This window comes from Megalops cyprinoides, chromosome 1, assembly GCF_013368585.1.
Source record: "Megalops cyprinoides isolate fMegCyp1 chromosome 1, fMegCyp1.pri, whole genome shotgun sequence".
NCBI lineage: Eukaryota > Metazoa > Chordata > Actinopteri > Elopiformes > Megalopidae > Megalops > Megalops cyprinoides.
In genome coordinates this window covers 35,368,910-35,382,563 of record NC_050583.1, presented here as the reverse complement: position 1 = coordinate 35,382,563, position 13,654 = coordinate 35,368,910, and the positions used below count along the sequence as shown (strand labels likewise).

At 37.4% G+C, this 13,654-nt stretch overlaps 1 protein-coding gene across 2 annotated transcripts; it reads right to left on the bottom strand.

The window, feature by feature from the left end:
* Nucleotides 1-2,605: 2,605 nt before the first annotated feature.
* LOC118792369 (stonustoxin subunit beta-like) lies at nt 2,606-13,213 on the bottom strand. 2 transcript variants are annotated; one of them, XM_036550207.1, is made up of 5 exons: nt 13,112-13,213; nt 11,567-11,599; nt 3,465-3,527; nt 3,144-3,283; nt 2,606-3,034 (listed from the first exon to the last, which is right to left on the bottom strand). In XM_036550207.1, the coding sequence occupies exons 1-5, from the start codon at nt 13,161-13,163 to the stop codon at nt 2,606-2,608; spliced, it is 717 nt and encodes a 238-aa protein (XP_036406100.1). In that variant the 5' UTR covers nt 13,164-13,213. The 2 variants fall into 2 exon arrangements, with proteins under 2 accessions (XP_036406100.1, XP_036406108.1); XM_036550215.1 differs by lacking the exons at nt 2,606-3,034; nt 3,144-3,283; nt 3,465-3,527 and adding exons at nt 9,720-10,808; nt 10,924-11,063; nt 11,212-11,274.
* Between the last annotated feature and the right edge of the window lie 441 nt (nt 13,214-13,654).

Here is a 13,654-nt window from a genome sequence, read left to right as displayed (position 1 = left end):
ATGGAATATTTGCCCTGCCCTGCTAGAGAAGATCTTCCAGAGTGGCAGATTGCTGTCTCAGAGTAAAAACAATGGACACATAACTACAATGTACCCTTGTTTATTGAACAATACATTTACGAGTGACTAAACCATACATTGAATTTGTTCATGGTTCATTCACTGCTGGTGATAGAATGATCTGGAAAAGACAAGTGTAATTCCTTCACTCCTCTGTATTATCATATTGCAAATGCTGTTTTACTTTAACCATTTTGTGTAAATTGAGAGAATTGGAAACAAATTGCCAGCAAAATGTGATTTCTGTTTTTGGAAAGTATGAAACTTTCTGTTGAAATTCATTAGAATTTAAAAGACAAGAAAAGGGTTTATTCCATTCTGGCTCATAGGTGTTAACAGGACACTCCAGAAAAACAGCCGGGGAATCTGTGGATCAGTGGGTGAAGACACTGGTTCTGAATATTGGGAATATGTTTGGCTATAAGCATTTTAAGAGAAAAACATGCTCAGCTAAGCAATCAATTACAGGTGATAATTAGCAAGTAAGTTATCACCTGGTTACAATCTGTTGCTAATAGATTAAGCTAAGCAAAGTTTGCAAGGATTGCCCTGTTACCCACAGATATGATGAGCTGGCAAGTTAACTAGATAGAGGTTGTAGCTAGCTGTTTATTATAAGTTAGCTACCTAATAATTAAGCTGCTAGGTAGCTAAATAGCTGGCTAGTAATTTGTTGTAATGCTATAGCTAATATCTTGATAGATGACTTGATAAACCAGTAGCTATCTCTCTACAACAGGTAGTGCTTCTGTAGTTAGCAAGCTCATAATCATCTAAGCATTATGTTAAGCATAAATAAGTGTTCTCATGGAAATTGTAAACATTAATCGTATGGACTAACTTATTAGCTACAGAAGCATGTGAGTTTATTAGCGGGCTTGCATCCAAGTTGACTAGCTAGTTACACTTATATGTCTCTTACACATTTAATACCCCATTATAATTAGTCAATTAGTAATTTACTAGTTCACTATGTAGCTACTAGCTACATCTTAGTAGTGACAATTCAGGCCTCACTATTGTTGATTATTTTCTCATTGATGGCATTCAAAATTTAACCAGTGCACTTGCACATTTAGGTCCTATTGAATCCTTTAAAATTTTTGTTTTACTTTTAATTAAATTCTCACTAGTGACAAGTATTTTCTTAGTGGTAGCAATTTATCACTAGTAAGCCTTTTATTTGGCCTAGTGGTTAGTGGCATTAAATGTATACCTAGTGTGCCTTTTATTTAAAATAGTGACATTAAAATTGTAATTAGTTAACTAAGTGAACTAACAATTTACCAGTGAAGATTCTCATTTAAAATCTGTAAGAAAGTTGAATTACTTCTTGTTGTGCAGGCCTCTTGTTTTAATTTTTGTTTATTGTGAGAGTATGGACATGTGGCTGAAAAGAAAAGCAAATAGGAGCTATAAGAGAAAAGCATCAAAATACGGTTTAGCAGCAGTGTACAAGATACTCAAACTGAAACACTGAAACATTCCATCAAACATTGATTATAATATACAATTTTATTCATATGACAAAACCATGAGTGTGAGCACTTCAGTTATTCAATGAAATAAACAATAAACTTCTGTATGTTCTACTGTATTGTACAAAGTTGTGATTTTATGTATATATCACATTTTTTAAAATAATAAAGATAACATTCTACTATATCATTCATATTTTCTATTAATTTATTTAATTCTATTAATTTGTATTTGGCATTGGTATTTTTTTCTTGATATTCTCAAGAAATCAATTGTACATACAGAATTACTAGACAAGACAGAAAATTACATCTGATGTATATTTAACAGTCCCATCCATCATGGAAGCCAACTAAAAGTATGCAGATGTACATAACAGGATTTTAAAGAGCCCCAAATTACACAAAACCAGCTTTTACCATAGATACAGAAGATTATTCCTGTGTAAAATGACTATGAAGGTAATTGATTTTGAAAGGTTCTTTGAATGGAATGACATCTAGCATACCCTTATTTATGGTTCTGGGTGTAATAGAAAATAACTCACTCCGAGTGCTTATGTATCCATGTATTGAATGACTCACAGACAATACATTTGACAAGGAACATGTAGGCTACTGGACATGTTTTATGGCTGCATAAAACAGTGATGTATGTCTGCGTAAAAGCAAATATATTGCACATAGTTAATATATTAAAATTCATTACTGCATGTACAGTATTTGATTTTAGGAGAATTGCAATAATTTTCATTTAATGAGTCCTCCATGCTTTTGAAGCATAATCTATGATAAAAATAATATTAACACCAGCCATTTTCACTATTCTGTAACTTACATATTAATTGAGGTCTTGTTAGTTTAGTTCTCTTTCCTCTCCTCCCTTCTCTTTTCTCCTCTTCTCTTCTGTCCTTTATACCCAGTCTTTTTCTGAAAAGGTCTTTCTTGCCCCTTCCCTCTGCACTACATGAAAAAAGTCTATTCTATTGTAAGCCCCAATCTTTTACCCCCAATCTTTCCTTTCCCTGAAAGTCACATTTCTTTCTCTTGAATTCCAGTTCCTTCCCTCACTCCTCTTTCTTAAGTATCAGGCAGGAAGACATAGACCCGACCCAGAAACCTGGAAGAATCCGCTCCTTTATTTGAGCTTGAAACTTGTAAAGGGGCTTAACCTCTTTCTTCCCTGTACCCTCCTCTCCTTCCTGCTTGCTCTCCACCACATAGAAGCTGATGATCCCAGCTGGCTGGTCCATGTACACCCCAAGAGTGCCAGAGTAGGGGACCCCCAGGATCTCAACATTCTCCCCTTTGTGCCAAACATGATAGCAGGATCCTGCCCAACCCAAAGCCCAGGATTCATCATTCTCTCCAAGGCCACAGGGCCCATCATGGGCCTTTCTAACTGCTCCTTCGTGTGTGGCTCCAATGACAACCCAACCTGAAAACTCCACCTCCCAGTATCCTCTTGTACCCCATAAACCCTCCTTGCAGAGCACCTGGAGAATGAGAGAGGGAGATGAAGAAAGGAAGGATTAGCATTTTTCATACAAACCAGCTGAGTATTCACAACAGTATAATAATACCAACAGTGAAAGACAGACTTACCTGTGGTGAGTGGTCATATCTCTCTGGTCTGTCCAGGTAGGGACAAATTGCCTCGTTCGTGCGGGACACCTTGGCACCACCCTCTGAAATCCATAGCAACTTCTGGGCAGTTCTTTCATCCAGAGAGAGATTGATCCAATCTGAAAGAAAAAGGGTGAGGGAAAATATGAGTAGAAAAGAGAAAATAAAGGAATCAGCTTTGGGTATCACATAACGAGGAGAATTGTGTACTGTGATGGCTCAAATGGCATTACATCTGCAGCAGAATTAATGTATCAGAGTGATAAAGGGATACATTTAATTAAAGAGGCATTGTCTTACATTTCAGGAGCTCAGCTCTGCTTGTGGGCTCTGGAATATTTGGATCATAGACTGGAATTTTTTCTGTGGTGGAAAATATAATATCATTCAGTGACTGGACGCAGTGGCACATTGACAGTTGCAAAATGATGATTCACCACAAAAAGCTTTAGGGCACATACAGCACACTGTGACAGTAGTATCAAATTCTTTGAAAGATGTTCAAGAAAATGATTTCTAATTTCTTACCAGCAGAAGTGAGCCCAGTCTTTATTTTTCCTCCTTTTAAGTAAAATGTAAGAAAAGTAAGGATAAAAAGAAAAGACAAGAGCAATACCAAAGAAAAGAAGCTTAAATTAAAATAATGCCATTGAGATAAAACAAAAAAAAATTAAACCTTGTGAATATCTGAAATTTTTTATTATTTTATACTCTTCTACCTGAGATCTTTTTTTAGGTAACTTTGTGTCCTTTTTGTGTAAATTGAGAAGAATTCGAGAGGGGTGAGTCAGTTTCCACATGACCTAAACTATGGGACCCAAGATTATAGCTCTCATCTCTGTCTTTAGAATGACTGCAGTTTACTAAGCTGATACCATATGTATTACTTACGCAGCTACTCTCTACCCAGCTGTCACCATAGTAAAGCTAAATGTTTCATTCACAAACAGGTCCTCTCAGTTGGCAAAATTTTTGTGTTGGACACATTCAATAGCTGAGATTGCACTTGACAATTTGTTATGTTGCAGATCAATATTATAATGTTAACACTATACCTGAGAAAAATGACAGATATTTTACAGTTATCTCTCATAATCTTATGACTTGCACCTGTTTTCTGTTTTTTTTTGTGTGTGACTAGGATGTGCTTTTACTAATATTTTGACAGATCTGTTGAACACAAATCAGAGTGACTCCTGTGATAGTCTTGAACTGCTTAAGTTATTTTTTGGTAAATACTTACAATATCTTAGAGCTGATGAATTCACTCAGCATAAATTCTGGAACTTGTCCTATGCCACCAGGATTGTTCTATGATTTGCCTTGTATATTTAGCTATGCAAACATTTTCTTATATGTACCTGAAAACTTCAGCTGTCAAATACTGTAGTCAAGCAAATTTCAGGGTTTTTCAACCCTATACCAAGTTTTCATGTACATCTTGATAAAAAAGTGTACATTGTCTTGGACTCCATCTTAATTTTTCCACACCCTTCTAAATAGCCAAAGAAGTGTATATGTATGGCTGTGTAAACAGTGTTCTAAGTTTAAGTCTAAGTATAAGTTAATTCATGTCTGTTCTATCAATGAAAACAAGGTCTGCACCTAAATCGGTTATATAACTGAGAGCAACATGAAAATGGAGTGATAATATATCAGCTTGGTCAACGTACCCTGCAGTTCACCAACCTATTGAGCTTGTTAAAACTAACTAGCTGCAGGTCAGCTCTGTAAACACTGCTAATTTTTAATGCCATGATTTGCATCAGTCACTTCATAGTGTTTGGCCTTGACAAAACAAAAGCTCAGTGGACTCTCACTGGGCACTAAAAGAGAAGACACACTGTATGAGGAACAGCCCGTTTCCTGTATAACTAATTGACCCCAAAAAGCTCATTTCTCCCAAATTTTCAATTTTCATGTCTTTCCCCAAACGACAAACAAACAAAAAAAAACTGTTCGTTACAGTTGTAGGACATGCACCACATGTACCGAGATTATGACTGTCTTAAAGTGTGTGAGCAACTAGTGGGTGTGACTATTACTGCAGGAGACAAGATGTTACAATATTCATACAGTCATGAGCTTGAGCATGCCACTTCTCTGTTTTCAGGATAATTCCTTTACAATATGAAGATGCATATTTATTGTGTAGACTGCTTCTGTTTAGCAGTTTACCTAAAATAAAGAGTAAATTACAATAAACTAGGAGTGCATGTACATAGTCGCATGATTAGTGAGAAGACATACAGGTACACTGTACAGGATGTTCAATGAGATTTTAGACTTAGAAATTGATTCATATTTTTGCATATTGGATGAATTGGAAGTTCCTACCTGGCTTCTTGGAATCAGGTATGATTTTGGCTGATGGTGTTCTGACAGGCATCTTAAAGCTGGGTATTATTTACAATATGTTGGTGGTTTCTTCTTGTCTGTGCTCCTGGACAAACTACCATTTGTCTGTCTCTCTTATACACTCTGGGGGTGGGATTGGACTAAAGGGGTGGATGGAAAGGACCTAGGAAGAGAAAGGTCATGGGGGTGGGGATGCCACGTGGTGTTGGTCTGTATGAAGGCAATAGTGGGGTTGGTTATGTCATTCGAAACTCCTTGAAAGCAAAAACCATTTTGGAAAAAGGGAAACACTTTGGGTATGTAAGATGACTGACTGGACATCAGACTACATTGATGCAGAGGTTGAGAGTGACAGGATTCCTCTGTCAAGGTTACTGAGCAGACTGCAACTTCATGCAATCGAGATCTCATCTGGAACTGAGAGATTCATACTAAAATGAATACACATTCATACACAACACCCAAATACTGTTGACCCTGCAGAAGACAATGCTGTCAGCAAGACCATCCATCATGAACTGGAGATCTCAGATGCAAGGATCTGAAACAGGAGCGGTAAACATGCAATAACCATCAAACATTTCTGTCTGAAGAACAGAGAGACCAATGGAAAGGGTTTCCTGCAGCAAGGACAGTTGTCCATATGTCAAGCCAGCGAAAGGGTAGAGGGTGTGAAGCGATGATTTACAGGGCTGGAGATACTGTAGAAATGCTCAGGACCACTTCTAACAGCTGCCATAGTAAAATTGTAAGAATTTCAGATATTTATTGTACTAATAAGTCATTTTCCACTGTGCTGTGATATCCCTCTGCTGCACTTTATGCTTGAGGGTATTTTTGCTTTAGTGTATTGTGTGAACAGAGTTTATTGCCCAACATTTTGGAGATGTCTGTGAAATGATAAATATATGGGGATTTACAGTATCCACCATATACGCTATGGCTGACAAACCATCTGATGCAGTCAAGCATAAATCACATATTAAAAACAACATCAAAATAGGTCAAAAATAACCTATACTTCATTTATTTGGATTCTTAAATAGATAGTGTACGAGAAAGATGAATGGGGTATGGTGACAAAATCAAGTCACACAACCAGAATCCCTTTTCACTATGTAGTTAAACCATCCAAGATTCAAAGCATATGTGAAATGCACTCACTTTCTGGGCTTAGAGGCTTATGCATTTGAGCAAAGTATTGAAAAAACACATAACAATATTTACCAACAAATGGTATGTTATAGGGTTTAGCTGCAGTTCCACATGACGCACAACATATGATGAGTAACTGCTCATTATCAAGACTGTCTAAAATGTCAGTTATAAGCATTTGAAATGTCAAGGTCCTCCAAACTGTGTTGTATGTGTTTACAAGAAAATTTGGATAAACTAACTTTGAGGACTGGTGAACATTGGGGGCATGTCTAATTGTATTATTTTCGGTATATAAAATAAAATAATAATATTGACAAAATGAACACACTATACTGAAAAGATTGATATCATTAGGCCCCATTTATTCATTTTGTGAAATTCTCTTAAAAATGTACTATTTAAATGCATTTATCAGTAAAATAGTACATGTTAAGAAAAGTCTAATAGCTGAATTACCTACACTTAAAATGTGAAATGCAATTGGAGTACCTGTTGTATATGAGCCGCTAGGCATGTACAATTGCCTTTTATAATTCCGAATATGCATCAACCAACTGTATTGTCAAAATTAACATTGACTGAAGAGAAATGTAAGAGTCTACAATGTCTTTTGTAAAGCTCTTTGCTGAAGTTTCAACTGTGAGTGAACAGAGGCATACAGAGTGTGTATTACTGTTGGAGGAGGGTATTCTGAGTTTGGTTGGCTGTAGCGTGTAATCAACTGCATTACATTACATGCATTTAGCAGATGCTCTTATCCAAAGTGACTTCTGGCACAAAAGGACATAAGTATATCCATTCAAGTCAAATGAGAGACAGTGTCAGACCAGACTAACAACAGTCCCAGACCAGTGAGCATAAGTATAGCACCACAAGCTAACTTGTGTGATCTGACTAGGTAACAGAAGCCAAGCATACTGAGATACAACAGTCACTACAACAAAGAACTCAAAATACATGACAATACTACAGGTAAAATAGATATCAAATACTAGCAGGTGTTAGGGGGCGGGGACTGAGGTGGAACCAAGATGCAGTCTGAAGAGGTGGGTCTTCAGTCTGCTTTAGAAGATGGCCAGTGATTCCACTGTCCTGGCCCCCATGGGAAGTTCATTCCACCAGTTGGGGACCAGTACAGACAGGGATCACATCTGAGATGAGTGACCCGGAGCTGCCCCACAGAGCATAGCGATCTTGATGGAACATTTGGTTTGAAGACTGATTATAGGTCTCATTCACTGTCCTTTTTGCCAGCACCAAGGTTTTGAAGTTGATGTGAGCAATAACAGAAAGCCAATGAAGTAAATTGGGGGGGGGGGGCTTGACTACATTTGGGGAGACAGACAAGTCATACAGCTGCATTCTGGATTAGTTGTAGGAGTTTGATCTCATAGGCAGGAAGACAAGTAAAGAGGGAGTTACAGTAGTCCATGCATGAAAGGACCAGGGCCTGAACTAGGAGCTGCAATGAATATTGAGCTACGGGTGAATCTGAGAATCTGCACATCTGGCTCACCGCTGTAACCTGAGAGGTGAAGGACAGTTGGCTATCAAACATTACATTAAAGGCTTTTGACAGCGCTATTGGTGATAAGCCTTGTAGTCCATGTTGAGGGAGAGGTCTTGAAACAGGGAATACTTGCATGGGATGAAAATCTCAGTTTTTAGCCAGGTTCAGCTTTAGTCGGTGGTCCACCATCCACTGTGAGATGTCTTTCAGGCAAGTTGAGATGCGTGCAGAAACCTGTGTGTCAGATGACGGAAAACACAGGAAGAGTTGCGTGTCATCAGCATAAAAGTGGTATGAAAGGCCGTGGAAGGAGATGACAGAGCCAAGAGATTGCATATAAAGAGAGAAAAGGTGAGGGCTGAGTACAGATTGTATGGTCATGTAAACATATAAAAACCATGTCAAATGCACATTACATTATTTTGTAATGTGAAAAACGTATCACGTGCATGCCAGGTGAAAAAAATTGGCTTTTATTCATAACACACTTAAAACAATAAATAAATATGTGCATAACTAATACTACAGCATTTTACTCTAATATAAATTAAATGCAAATCAACTAGACTTCTACACAAAGTCTTTAGATGTGACTTTGAAAATTGAGTTTGAAAGTAAATGTCCTCATTGAAAGATCCAAAGGGCTGTTTCTGCAGGACGGCAAAAATATCCTAAACAGAGACATAGTGCCAGGCCACCAAAAGAGCCAAAGGACATTTTATTCCCCTTGTGGGGTTGAACAGAACAAGGACAAATACCAGACATGGCACTAAATCACTCTTACTCATGTTCCAAGTGATTCTCAAGTCATAAGTCTTGAATTATGTTTTGAGTAACAATGGGCAAGTCTCAAGTCTCAGGCTGCAACAGTCAGGTAAATCACAGGTGGCCAGAATCAAATCACTTTTATGTCCAAGTCATGTTACTTGAATCCATATCTCTAATAAATACCCATCAAGAAATTACTGGCTGTGACCAAAAGGAATTTACACTACAGCAACATGACTTCCTGGCTCTCTCTTAAAACTAATCTATTCAAAAAGAACTGCATCGGAGTGAACTGACATTTACTTGCTATATTCATTTACCTGCTATGACCTTCCCATTTAAACTTTGTAACAAATATTCCTGAACACTTACTCCTTACTACTAGTAGTTTAGTCATCTTGTGTTAGCTTGTTGTTTCTAGTGAAAATATACATGTGTGGCTGAAAGTAGGAGCTGAAGAAAAGAATCAAAATACAGATGTGCTGAGAAAAGCACTCAAATATTGGTTGTACATACATTTTTATTTATAGGACATATTCATTCACTTCACTACACATACATGAGAATGATCAAAGGTGTTCAATTAAATAATTAAACATACATGCTTTATTGTATATATCCCAGCTTAATACTTTTAAAATACATTTAAAATAGACATACATTTTCTTAAAAGTGGAGTGCAACTGATACAGTTAAATGAAAACTAGAAAATATAGTAAAATGCAACAAAATTAATTTTTTAAATTAATTTTGTTGTCCAAATAAATTATTACAACAACATATATTGTTATTATTATTGTTGTTGTTGTTTTAGTTCTACACAAGGAAATTATTATAGCATGAATTGGCATTTTTAGTTTGCCCTAATTAACAATCATACATACAGATTTGCTGTACTGGACAGAATTATTCATCTGCCATTCATTTAACAGTCTGAACCAGCATGGAACCCTATGAACATGCAGATGTGGGCACCCTTATGTAGTAGAACAGCAAATTACACCCAATCTTCCACCACACAGTTAGAGGACAATTCCAGTCTAAAGTGGCTATGAAGCTTGTTAGATTTTGACAGTTACTTGGAATGGAATGACCACTATAATTCTTTATTTAAAACCCAACAGATCTCTGTGTAATAGCAGAGTAATGTAAAACTCTTTCTGAGTGCATATGTAATTGTGCATTGAGTCATCCACTGACAATACATTTGATAACACAATAATACTGCTATTGGCAATTGGTTAATTTTGTTCGCTTTCCTCCCTTGCCTTCTATTTTCTTCGATCCTTTATTCTCAGTTATTTTTAAATGTTCCTCCTTTCCCCTTCCCTTACATATAAAAATTCTATTCTATTGTAACCCACCCTTGCCCTCAATGTTTCCTTTCCCCTTCTCCTATTTTTTTTTCACTTCTTCTCCCCTCACTCCTCTTTCTTAAGTATCAGGCAGGAAGACATTCTCCCGACCCAGAAACCTGGCAGAATCCGTTCCTTTATTGGAGCCTGAAACTTGTAAAGGGGCTTAACCTCTTTCTTCCCTGTACCCTCCTCTCCTTCCTGCTTGCTCTCCACCACATAGAAGTTTATGATACCAGCTGGCTGGTCCAGGTACACCCCAAGAGTGGCAGAGTAGGGGACCCCCAGGATTTCAACATTCTCCCCTTTGTGCCAAACATGATAGCAGGATCCTGCCCAACCCAAAGCCCAGGATTCATCATTCTCTCCAAGGCCACAGGGCCCATCATGGGCCTTTCTTCCTGCTCCTTCATATGTGGCTCCAATGACAACCCAACCTGAAAACTCCACCTCCCAGTATCCTCTTGTACCCCATAAACCCTCCTTGCAGAGCACCTGGAGAATGAGAGAGGGAGATGAAGAAAGGAAGGATTAGCATTTTTCATACAAACCAGCTGAGTATTCACAACATTGATAATATAATAATACCAACAATGAGACACAGACTTACCTGTGGTGAGTGGTCATATCTCTCTGGTCTGTCCAGGTAGGGACAAACTTCCTCAGTCAGGCGGGACACCTTGGCACCACCCTCTGAAATCCATAGCAACTTCTGGGCAGTCCTTTCATCCAGAGAGAGATTGATCCAATCTGAGAAAATAAGGGAAACAGCATTGGGTATCATCTGAAAGGGAGAAATATATGCTGTAATACTACTGGTAAGTCTGATGACTAATGTATAAATTTAATTTATAAAAGTTACCAAGAAATACACTGAATTAAAGAGGCATTGTCTTACATTTCAGGAGCTCAGCTCTGCTTGTGGGCTCTGGAATATTTGGATCATAGACTGGATTTTTTTCTGTGGTGGAAAATATAAATCTACTGTCATTCAGTGACTGGACACAGTAGCACATTGACACTGACAGCTGCAAAATGAACTGGAAATGCACAATAACTGACAATGCAGACCAGTTATTATTATAATAAATATGACATGTTATATATTTAATACACATGCCATGAATGTTTATTATGTGAAAATCATCACTTTTTTGAATCAGACCATATATTTTTAGTTTAACAATGAGATTATATTCATAATGAAGAGGCTTGCATTTAGTGATGTCATGTCCCTCTTTTCTAATTCTTACCAACAGGAGCAAGTCCAGGTTTTGTTTTTCTTCCTTTGAAGGAGAAAAGAGGGTAATTGAAATACAAGGAAAGTAATGATAAGAAGAACAAAGGAGATCAATGCCAGATTTGCTTTACAAATTATTGCCCATGTTTCACAAAATGTTTATTTTAGATGTAATAGATAATTAAAGCAACATGAAATGGGAAAACCTTGCGTGTATTTAGTTGTAAAAACAGATTTATCTCTTCTGCTGGAGGTTTCTTCTCTTTACTACATCTGCAGTTATACAAGGCGAGTCAGTACCATATTCAACAGCTTAGGATAAATATTTTTTATTTCATCCACACACAAGTCTTCTCAAATAGCAAACATATGTGGGGAGATTATTATTCAATGGTTCAGAGACAACACTACAATTTGTTGTTTGCAATGTAATTAGGAGAAATGAAAGACTCTTTTTCCAGTCTATAGTTACTTGTACCTGTTTTGTGGACATAAATGTGTGACCAGGATGTTCCTTTCCCCTTGCTATAACATATTGTAGAATAGTCTACATGAATAAGAGTGTTTTAAGTAAAAAAAAGACTTCTTTGAATAATCTTGAATTATAAACAGACATTTGAGGTAATTGCTACAATATTTAAATTAATATTAAACTTGAAACACCTTCACAATAAATTCACATTAAACTGCCACCTCCCCTTCCACAGATATTCAAAATTATCACCATGGTTAATGAATAACAGCACATTGTATGAATTGTTGCTAACATGAACACAGAAGCCAAATGCTACAGAAAAATATTCCTATACATTCCTATAGAGAAAGTTCATGTGTAAAAATCAGCAATAGATGAATCATGGTAAAACTATCTATATGGTTGTCTTTTCATCTATGTATTCACCTTATACATATTTCCTAGAAGGTTTTGAAAGAAAAAAGACTCATCAGTGAAAAAAAAAGTCAGAGAACCTACAGCTGTCTCTTAATTTCCTCATATCCCATTTCTCCATATGGACAAGCCAGAGTATGTATATGTGTGCCTCTATATTTGTTTTAGCTTAAAGTATTTCTATTTCGTTCAAGAGAAACAGGTGTGCATCTAAATGGCTAATGCCAGAAAATTGAGAGAAACTTGGACGAGCTGTGAAAAAGTGTCATAGGGGTCAACTCATCTTACAACCCACTAACCCACTGACCTGATTAAATATATCCAGCTGCAGGTCTGCCAATTAGAGTTTTTTTATACAGAAACATAACCAGCACATCTATGCAGAATGTTGAGCAAAACACACACAGGTTTAATCAGTAGAAATCACTGCCAGGATTTGCACCAGTAACTTAACAGTATCTGGCCTTTACTAACGCAAAACTAAGTGAAGGTGGGCTCTAAAAAATAAGACCTGCCATGTGGTCAGTATGTGACATGTGACTGTATGAGGTTGGACCAATTAGTGCTTTTAAGTGAAGACTGCAAAAGAGAGAAACAGACCCTAAGAACTCACTACTCTCCAATTTGCAAATCGACTCATAACAAAAAGCTGTTATAACTAGTTCCTACCTGGCTTCTGAGATTCAGGTATGATTGTGGCTGATGGTGTTCTGACAGGCATCTTAATGCTGGGCACTCTCTTCTGTGTGCTGTTGGTTTCTTCTGTCTGTGCCTCTGGAGCAAAGTACCATTTGTCTGTCTCTCAGGGTAGTCTCTTATACATTCTGGAACAGGGGGTGGGCTTGGACAGGGGGGGTGGATGGAAAGGACCTGGAAAGGGTATGGCCATGGGGGAGGAGATGCCACATGGTGTTGTTCTGTATGAAGGCAATAATGGGGTTAGCTATGTCATGTGAAACTCCATAAACGCAAACGCCCTTTCAAAAAAGGGAAACACTTTGTGGGTATGATAGATTGGACATCATACTACATCAACACCAGCAGAGGGTGAGAGAGACAGGATTCCTCTATCAAGGTTATTGAGCGGAGCCAAGAAGAGCTCATACACTGACCCACTTCCTGACCAGAGTAGCTATGAGTTCATGCAATCAAGAGCTCTTCCGGACCTGAGAGATTTGTACTAAAATACCCAACACCCAAATACTCTTGACC

What these genes read in the sequence shown, in the direction of transcription:
- LOC118792369 (XM_036550207.1), bottom strand. Translation starts at nt 13,163, where the DNA reads ATGCCTGTCAGAACACCATCAGCCACAATCATACCTGAATCTCAGAAG. An exon ending in ACCTGAATCTCAGAAGCCAG is followed by an intron (nt 11,600 to 13,111) that starts GTAGGAACTAGT and finishes TCTCCTTCAAAG; the next exon opens with GAAGAAAAACAAAACCTGGA. An exon ending in CAGAGCTGAGCTCCTGAAAT is followed by an intron (nt 3,284 to 3,464) that starts GTAAGACAATGC and finishes TTTTTCTTTCAG; the next exon opens with ATTGGATCAATCTCTCTCTG.